We start from the raw sequence: 9,826 nt of genomic DNA, 5'->3' as shown, positions 1-9,826 counted from the left end.
GGAAGCACCCATTGCTAAGCGGATACGATAAACACCCACCGAAATGACTAATACGAGCCTGCAGGATTCTATTCACACTTCCATCTGACCATCCTCCTAATGCTAATTATCTGCCAATTTGGTCTCCTTATCACCTCCACCTTCAATTCACTTCAGAGTAATTTCTTTCTCCTTGTCTGCTCTACCTCTCGCCTGACCTCATGGGATACCCTCCCAGAATGTTCACCCATTCACTCCGTAAATACACTTTGCGTTCCCATGATGAGGGAAACTGGGAAACACGATGTGAAAGAGACAAATGTGGGATTTCAAACACCTAAGTTGGTCCTCAGCATGAGTTCGCGGCACGGGCTTTGCCCTCTAGCAGCTTAGAGTCCAGTAGGGGGACATAGTCCATGCACACGTGTAGCTCTTGTGAACCCGGAAAAGGGCTAAGAGCCAAATGTGATCAAACTGTCAAAGTTTGGGGTTTTTTTTTTAAGATTTTATTTATTTATTTATTTATTTATTTGACTGCGAAAGAGAAGGAGTGGGAGAAGGAACAGAGAGAGAGGAAGAGAGAGAATCACAGCAGACTTCCCACTGCATGAGGAGCCCGACGTATGGCTCGATCTCACACCCCATGAGATCATGACGTGAGCTGAAATCAAGAGTTCAACACTTCATTGACTGAATCACCCAGGAATTCCAAAACTGTCAAAGTTTAACTCAGCTCTCAACCAACTTTCCACTTGTTTCCTCTATTTGCACAGTTATAGGTAGACAGCAAATACTTGCTGATTACATGTTGACTTCCCGTGAAAGTTGCTGTACGAGACAGGAATAGGAAACAAGATAAGAGTCTATCACATATTCACAAATGGGTGGGGTGGAGGGAAGTTTAGGTGAACAGAAACAACAGACCGAATATTACCATCTGGAGAATGAATCCTAATGTAAAACTGGCAGATCATAGAACCGAAATTTTGCCAGTAGCCCCTTAAACAAAGATCTTGGCTTATTCTAGACCCTTTGCTGTGAGTCAGAATGTTCTGAAGACATGATTCTTTTTTTTTTTTTAAGATTTTATTTAGTTATTTGACAGAGAGAGAGACAGCCAGCAAGAGAGGGAACACAAGCAGGGGGAATGGGAGAGGAAGAAGCAGACTCCCAGCGGAGCAGAGAGCCCGATGTGGGGCTCGATCCCAGGACCCTGGGATCACGCCCTGAGCCGAAGGCAGACGCTTAACAACTGAGCCACCCAGGCACCCCTGAAGACATGATTCTTAAGAATCAGCAGGAGAAGATGCTTCTACTTTGTCTTCCAACTCACTGTAAATCGGTGAATATATGTTTAATTCTTCATAAAGACGATCTTCTGCAATCTGATTAGGGAAAAGATTTAATATCAGTCACCGGGAATTTTCCACCACTAGACAACTCATTCGTGAGACCTAGATCATCTCTTTTCATCTTTCTGAGTCTCATACTCTCCCTCTTAACACCGTAATTATTCCCTCCAGCTCCAACAAACCAAGCCAGGCTGGCAAGCCGGCCCAGAGGAAACTCTGTCTGTCAATAACAAGTTGGTGAGACTATTATGTGTCTGAACTTGGGTATATCTGCTGCCTTACGTATCTTGGGAGGAAAGCGATCAAACAAGGCCACCAGACTTGAACGCTTCAGGCAAGTGGACAGATGGAGAGAGTGTGTATCATCTGGAAGATCTGAGTAAGCATACGCTCATCGAGTATTGGTGATTCTTTTTCACACGTCCAAGGTATGATGGATGGGCAAGGCAAGTGGAAATGCAGCTGGTAGCCGTGGAAAGGAAAGAAAATTGAGGCTTTAGAGCAAGTACAACGGTAAAAGCCAAGAAAAAGGAGAGATCAGGAACAAATATAAGAGAGCTATTCTGGAAGAGGAAATAAGCCCAGATACCTGAGTATTTCCATCACATGCTACCGGCATATTCGTCTCTCACGCTCACCACGCTCAGAAGCATATCTGCGTTTTCTAAAATTATGAAGATTCCACTTTCCTAACCCTCCGTCATGGGGCTCTAGCATGAGATGTGTGCTCTTATGAGTGGAAAATGTGATTTAAAATAAGAGATTTGGACATGAAAATACTGAAACATAGATAAAAAATTTTCTAGAAGAAATGTCCCAGGAAATCCAAGCCATATTTTTAAGTGATGACGCTCAAATTCTTCAGTTTGTCCTTCAGGATTGAGTGTCAGGCCTCTACTTACCTTGTTTCCTTGGACTACTTCTCCAACCCCATAGACGATGAGGGACACGGCGCTGCAAAATCCCAGAATGGTGAGAAACAGGATCATCGCCACAATTTCCTGTCAAACAATAACCAACAAGACAAGTAGGGTCAAAAGGTAGGTGCCCCGAAAGTGTGTTCCTTTATAGCAGCCCCGGATTTCATCACCATTTCATTAACCCCCACGTGATCAGTCCCAATGAAGAGACACACACATGCGAAAGCCACAAAGTGGTTCAAGGCAGGTGACTCCAACCTCGCAGAATTCAGCTGGGGAGGGGGTGGCAGCCAGCATCTCTGTGCATGAACCCCCAGGACACTACATTATGGGACAGAGATTACAGCAAAGGATGGATGTTCAAGGAAAAGGAAAAGAGGGCTCTTACTTAGAGCGGGACTCAGATCTTAGCCCTCCCCCAAGAAATACATACAGTGGAAAAACAAGCCATAAAGCAGAAGTCCTTTCCATAAGCGTCCTGGCAGTTGTAGATATAAGCCGAGCTCCTCCTCAGGTTGACCGTCAGGATGAAGATCCCTATTCCGGCAGCTATGCTGCTGACAGTGTTGGCCCCCAGGGTTCCCCACACCTGATGGTGAAGGACAACACTCAGACCTGACGCTCCACTTGCCAGTGCATTCCATAGACCTGTGTGCATCTTTAGGGCTACTTGCACCCAGGAAACTTGGCATGGGTTCAAAATGTAAATAAAAAAGGAAATCTTGGGAACATACTCATTGTTTAATAAGCATCGATAGCTTGATTGCTAGGACGATGATCAGGAAGACCCACATGGACACACATCATCTCTCCTCAACAATCTCCTTAATCAGAAAAAAATCATCTAGCGCCTCGTATGACTGTACTTACAAGGGCAAGGCCCGGTGTGAGGATATTTTTTAAACAAGTGCCAAGGCAATCATACTTTATTGTTTTCTAAAAAAAGACAACTGATATTTTACTGATTATATTTTTAATGGTTATATCCAACACAAAATAGATTGGTAAAAAACCCCACATATCCACGTTCACTCATAATATGGGCGATGATGACACGTCTCCCTCAAGACTCCTAAAATTCCATCTTTCTTATCTTGTCAAGGACGGATAAGGACAGCATGGCAACTCACCAGATATGTAGTGTGTTTCTTTTCAGACATAATTGGCAAAAATCCAGAAATGGCGAACTGTACAAAAGGAAGGGGGGAAAAGCACAGTGAGTCTTGGACCTTTATTTCCCCTTCAGCCCCACTCTCCAAATATAAGGTGAAGTTGTGGGTACTCTGTAACGCTATGTATTATTCCCCCAGAAGCTCACTATTTACTTATTCTTATTTCCTATAGCGTGCTTCTTGATATTAAATGTGCGTATGAATCATGTGGCGGTCTTGTTAAAATACAGATTCTTTTCATTGTAGTTGGCACAATGTTACATTAGCTTCAGGTGACCGCACAGTGATTCCACAAGTCTACCCACTGCGCCGTGCTCACCGCCAGTGTAGCTACCGTCCATCGCCATACAATGTGTAACAACACCATTGACTATATTCCCCGTGCTGTGCCTTTTATCATCGTGACATATTCATTCCGTAACTAGAAGCCTGTATCTCCCACTGCCCCTCACCCATTTTGCCCATCCCCCCAACCTCTTCCCCTCTGGCAACCACCAGTTTGTTCTCTGTATTTACGGGTCTGTTTCAGAATGCAGACTTTTATTCAGTTGGTCCTGGAGGGGGATTGTGATTCTTCATTTCCAGCAGCCTCCCAGGTGATGCCGACCCTGATAGCCCATGGGTTACTTTCAGAGTAGCAAGGTCCAGCAGACCCGGTACATGACTGTTATAAAATGACTCTATTTTTTTCTTAAGATTTTTTATTTATTTATTTGACAGAGAGAGAGAAAGCCAGCGAGAGAGGGAACACAAGCAGGGGGAATGGGAGAGGAAGAAGCAGGCTCATAGCGGAGGAGCCTGATGTGGGGCTCGATCCCAGGACTCCGGGATCATGCCCTGAGCCAAAGGCAGACGCTCAACCGCTGTGCCACCCAGGCGCCCCTTAAAATGACTCTAATTTGTTGTAATTATTTGTTTGTGTGAGCATCCTGTGTGTTAGGGTGTCAGTTCCTTTGAGCAAGAAACGTGTGTTTGTGGCATGTACACCTCGAGTCTGACATATGTCACATAGACATATAGTAATTATGAAAATGCACATGGGAAAAGATTTATTGAAAATAGAAATCAGTAGCACAAATTCAAAACAATTTCAAAGTTTCAGAGTGGAGGATGGGTTGAGAGACACCTAATAAGCTAAGTGTATGGATGAAGGACAGTAGAGAGAAGGGTCAAATAATATATGGCAGAAGTTCAAGGAGAGTCGTGAACAGGTAGGCAATCTGGTAAGTGCTAAGTATTTAGCAGAGTGCCAAGCCAATGCGATAATTTTAGAGTTAAAATATGTCCTTGTGGGGGCGCCTGGGTGGCTCAGTCGTTAAGCTTCTGCCTTCGGCTAGGGCGTGATCCCAGGGTCCTGGGATCGAGCCCCGCGTCGGGCTCCCTGCTCCGCTGGGAGCCTGCTTCTTCCTCTCCCACTCCCCTGCTTGTGTTCCCTCTTTTGCTGGCTGTCAATCTCTCTTTGTCAAATAAATAAATAAAATCTTTAAAAAAAAATATGTCCTTATGAATGAAATGTTGATACAAAAAGCAGCATGGATTAATAAAAAATAATCATGCTGAATAAAGGAAGCCAGCGTGTAGAGAGAATATGCTGTATAATTCTCTTTATATAAAACCCTAGAAAATCCAAACTAATCTAGTGACAGAAAGCCAATCAGTGATTGCTTGAGGACAGAAAGACAGGGAACAGAGGGTGGGATTACTAAGGGGTGCAAGAAAGCTTTTGGAGGTCATGGATATGTTCATTATATTGATTTGGTAATGTTTTCACATATGTACACACCTGTCAAAATGAATCAAATTGTACACTTTAAATATGTGCAGTTGATTGCATGTCAATTACACATCAGTAAAGCTATGTATTTTTGTGACCTCATTCAGTCATCTAGTTTAGAAACAGTACAATGATTAAAGGAGATACAACGAGAAAGCACCTAGAAGAGTTTCTAGGACAGAGTAGCAGTTCATCAGATGCTTTTGACCTCGTTTGACCTTGTTCTCCCCACCTCCTCAGGGTCTTCTCCCTGCCTTCATGAAGATAATTTGATTGATGAATAGAGTTAGGGATATTTTTCTGGAATTGGATTCTGAAAGTTTAGATTCACTTTCTATTAGCTAAATGTCCCTTGGGCAATTCATTTAACCTTTATCAATCTCCGGTTTCTCGTCTGATAAAAGCGTGCTAACATGTTTAACCCAAGTGCTTTGTAAACTGCAGTATGTTTATACACTCTAAATACTGGAATAAATAGTTGGTTAGACCTGACCTAGATAAGAGAAAAGCTATACACAGTGTTATTTCAGAAACAATTGTAGATATTTACTTACAAACACTGCTCCCCAGAATGGGTAGCCTGCTTTAAATGATGAAAAAACGTCTTCCTTAAATTCTGAAATATTGATCACGGAGCAGACAATTATTCCAAAACAAAGACATATCAAGCCAACCAGAATTTGAGTTACCTGTAAAAAATTCATACGTTTTGTAGAATAAGAAGGTATTTTCCCAAGATGGCATCAAATTCCTTATGATTGAAGCCAAACATGAGAAATTGTTTTGGTCTTGTAGGCAATCCTGAGACAGAATTCAAATACAATATTTTCCAGTATCATCAGGCCACTCTAAGAATGGATACAGGCATGACCTAATGCAGGGATGGCCAATATATTTCTTTTTTTTTTTTAAAGATTTTATTTATTTATTTGACAGAGATAGACAGCCAGCGAGAGAGGGAACACAAGCAGGGGGAGTGGGAGAGGAAGAAGCAGGCTCATAGCGGAGGAGCCTGATGTGGGGCTCGATCCCAGAATGCCAGGATCACGCCCTGAGCTGAAGGCAGACGCTTAACGACTGAGCCACCCAGGCGCCCCCCAATATATTTCTCATGTGCCTTTATGTACATAGTCATGGTGGACATCAATAATTGTTCTTTCCATCGAGGTGCAGACAAAAATTATTAATTGGATGTTAATGATATTAATCCACCGGCAGCTGACCAGAGTTGGCAGATCCTATTTGCCATTCTTATTCTAGTCTTCGTGAGGAAATGCTTCTCGCTACTCAACCAGGCCCAGTGTCACTTCTTCATCTACCAGGGTTCTCCTGCCTCATGAATCCAAGTGGGGAAACTGTGTCCATGCACCCAAGTACACTTTCCTAGAGCCAGTCCTACTCTGGTTGAGGTTGGAAGATGCTCACTCACCCCCAGAAATTCCAGCTCCCTCTTCAAAAATATCAGCCACGTATGGCATGGTGGGGATGAGGCCGCCTTCTCCAGTAAAGGGTTTTCATGGAGAGATACTTCTGAAAGTTCAATTTCAGGTGCACTGTGAAATTTAAACAGAAATTCAGCCATGAGAAAATTCTCTCTGTGAAAAGTTCTCAACTGACAGAAAGGGGGATTTTGAGTGCTTATTTTTTCAAAAACAATCTTGCAATTAAAATCTTCATTGAAATGTTTAAGCAGCGGAGGCTCAGAGGGTCCAAGTTGGTGGCCAAGGTCACTGTCTAGCTAGTGATGAGATGAAAAGAATGGAACAAAAAATGAACCAAGTCTTAATATAGGGTTATTACACCAAGTTCTTTCCCAGTGATCTATGCTGATGAGTGAAAATAAAAACAGGCACATTTACCCATGCGTCTCTCAGTCTTTTTAACACAGAAATGTACCTGAATATATTTTGTCAATGACACGCTCAACTTCACGTGCACAAAGGAACGGCTCCGAAGGGTTAGTACGATCTCTATTCCTGCTCTCATCCTCAGAGGAGGCTAACTGGAAATACTGTCCCTTCTAAACTTTGGAATATACTTAATATTTTGCAATGATATTCAATCCAATATTGATTCCCAAAGCGCTGTCACCAGCCTCTCCTAAAAACCTTAAAAGGAAAGTCTTACTAACGTTAGCTTTCAGTATGCAAAGGAAAACTGAATCACGCACCTCTGCCAGCCTCACCCGTGAATGTTTCCCCTCTAAACAGGGGGGCAGGGTCCCATAGCTTGAGGTTCACGAAGAGAAACCAACAAGGAGCCCCAGGTCATGTTGAAAAGCTTCCCTTCACATATATCAGATGCAGAGGCAAGAAAACTCAATTGATAGGACCTCAATCCCAGAATATGAGCCCCTGCCGCGAGAAAACTTAAGTTCTTTCCAGGTCACAAGCTGAGTAAAACCTTCTTCCCCATCACCCAGAGAGAACTACTGGCAAAGTACAGCCAAGAGCTTCTTTATACTCAATATATAAATGAAACCAGATGGGTCTTTGCCTAAGTCCATGAACTGGCATCTCCCCAACACTGTGACTATCTCTGGCCCACTGGGAATAGGAAAAAATAGTAGCTTGTACTTACCTGGAGGGCCCTTGTGGGTTTGGGAGAGCAAGACCCGCCCTACTATTTTCTGGGTCCATTTGTTCATGAGCCGAGCTGTGCGCTGGTGAAGGATGCTGTTACAGTGAGCCTTGGTGGGCTTCCTCCTCCAGTGTGCTCCTGACGAGCAGTTAAGATGGGTTGGCTCATGACATTGATGACTATCTTCGTACTTAAGACATTTGTCAGATAAGTTTCCCAGCTGATTAAGAGCAATAGGGTTTTTCATTTGTTTGTTCGAATGAAGAACAAAATGGAGGGACTGACCAGGGAGTGGTATGAAATGAAGACATTGGAGGCTCCTGGAGAATGGATCTCCCTGAGACCAACGCAGCTTACAGAACCAACAAATGAAACAGTTTAGTGGAGATTGAGAAGGTGAGAGAGAATTGCACAACAGAAAAAGATGTTCTTCCCTTCTGGAGCTTTCTGTCCTTGGCCATTTCTGTGCCAGAAGCTTCCAAAGGCACCTCTAAAAAGCCTGTCTTCTCTGTTTAAGACACAGGTGGCTTCACACATAATGTAAGGCGGAAACACTGCTAGCGAGTGTCTTAGCCTCTGAATCTCTGGATTTGTCTCTGACTTCAATGTTTATTGTCTTTCTCTCTCCTCCTGTCTTTTGGACATGATGTATATGGCTCTCTGCAGCAGATGGGCTCTGAGACCGGGCACGAAGAATGCTCTGAGCCGCTCCTGAGAGCATGTGGGAGCTGAGTGTTCACACAAAACACTCCCTGGGCTGCTAAACACAAGACTGACTCTCTGCTGCTTTGATTTTTGAGATGGAAAGGATGCAGCCTCGAAGCACTGAGGGGCGTGAACTGGATAGCAAATCCTGTGAGTAGATGTAAGCAGCATTGGACGGAGCATTGTATCTAAATAAAGGTCAGAGCTTCACTGATGTTCTCATCTTAATAGCATAACTAGCTAAGAAGAAATGAATACGTGGTAAAATGAATACACAGGTGAGATTCACAGATTTGGGATTCTTTTATTTCAGTTGAATTACAGACATAACCTTGAGTGGCCCTTCCTTAAACTGTAAGATACTACAAATTGCCCGGATGTGATGAAACTTCTCCACATTCTCCAGGAAACTAAGGTATGTGTGTGAACAGAGGACATTAAAAGATCTATGAGCACACCTTTCACGACAAAAATTTATTAAGCCATGTGCCATTTTCCCACTGTGTCTTTTGGAGCCTGTGGACCGAACCAATATGTTATCGGAATTAAGAAATAAAACTTCTTAATGTACACATTCATCCGAAAAGGACTTCCGGCTCTAGGTCATGCACTGCTCTGTCATGCAGACGTGGGTACCACGGGACCCTCCTTGTCCTGCTCACTGTCACCAGCTAGAAGAGTAGGTCAGAGATAAATGAGATCATGTTACCGATGTGTCAGACGCTGCTGGAACACACAGGACAGTAACACTCTCAGGGGTGTGCAGAATTCAAGGAAGAGATTCCCTGGGAAAGCATCATGTGAGCCAGGACTCAAATTCATCCCCTCAGGAGTCTTCATCTGCAGAACGAGACCACGTCTGCTGGCCAAAGTCCCGAGGAAAGGCCCGTCGGGGGTGTTGTCTGGGAGCATGGAAGAGTGCGTTATGTGTGTAGCAAATAATCAGAAATTAGGCTTGAGGTTTAGACAGGAAACCAATGGAGCTTTGGTGTTTGGACATGATACCATTTTGTGAGATTTTTCAATAGAAACTTGCAAAATGCAAACCAGAAACTGAGACATATCTTGTGGCCCCCAACTTGCTTCATACCCTGGTTTCACCAGCACCTTCTTCTACCCCTCTTGAGGTGCTTACCCAATCCTGTACCCATTCGAGTCCTTAGGACATGCGGTGTTGACTCTCACAACTGTGAACATGGAAACATAGGCCAACATGACTTTTTTTTTGGTGGAGGCAAGATTATCAAGATGAGTTTTCATCGTGCCTCTGCCTGAAAGAAAGAGATAATAGAGTGATCATTTCCTGCACTGAGGACGTCTGTGTCCACCCGGCAGGGCATTCGC

At 43.6% G+C, this 9,826-nt stretch overlaps 1 protein-coding gene across 1 annotated transcript; it reads right to left on the bottom strand.

Annotated features, from left to right (window-relative positions):
- Positions 1-1,066: 1,066 nt before the first annotated feature.
- On the bottom strand, positions 1,067-7,989 carry LOC123785349 (high affinity immunoglobulin epsilon receptor subunit beta-like). The gene is made up of 7 exons (XM_045787080.2): positions 7,778-7,989; positions 6,627-6,750; positions 5,752-5,886; positions 3,382-3,438; positions 2,685-2,840; positions 2,234-2,332; positions 1,067-1,364 (listed from the first exon to the last, which is right to left on the bottom strand). The coding sequence occupies exons 1-7, from the start codon at positions 7,834-7,836 to the stop codon at positions 1,266-1,268; spliced, it is 729 nt and encodes a 242-aa protein (XP_045643036.1). The 5' UTR covers positions 7,837-7,989; the 3' UTR covers positions 1,067-1,265.
- Between the last annotated feature and the right edge of the window lie 1,837 nt (positions 7,990-9,826).

The sequence above is a fragment of the Ursus americanus genome, chromosome 24 (assembly GCF_024610735.1).
Source record: "Ursus americanus isolate L20-20 chromosome 24, mUrsAme1.1.p, whole genome shotgun sequence".
NCBI lineage: Eukaryota > Metazoa > Chordata > Mammalia > Carnivora > Ursidae > Ursus > Ursus americanus.
Note: the sequence above shows the minus strand (reverse complement) of the source record. Positions and strands in the feature narration are given on the sequence as shown.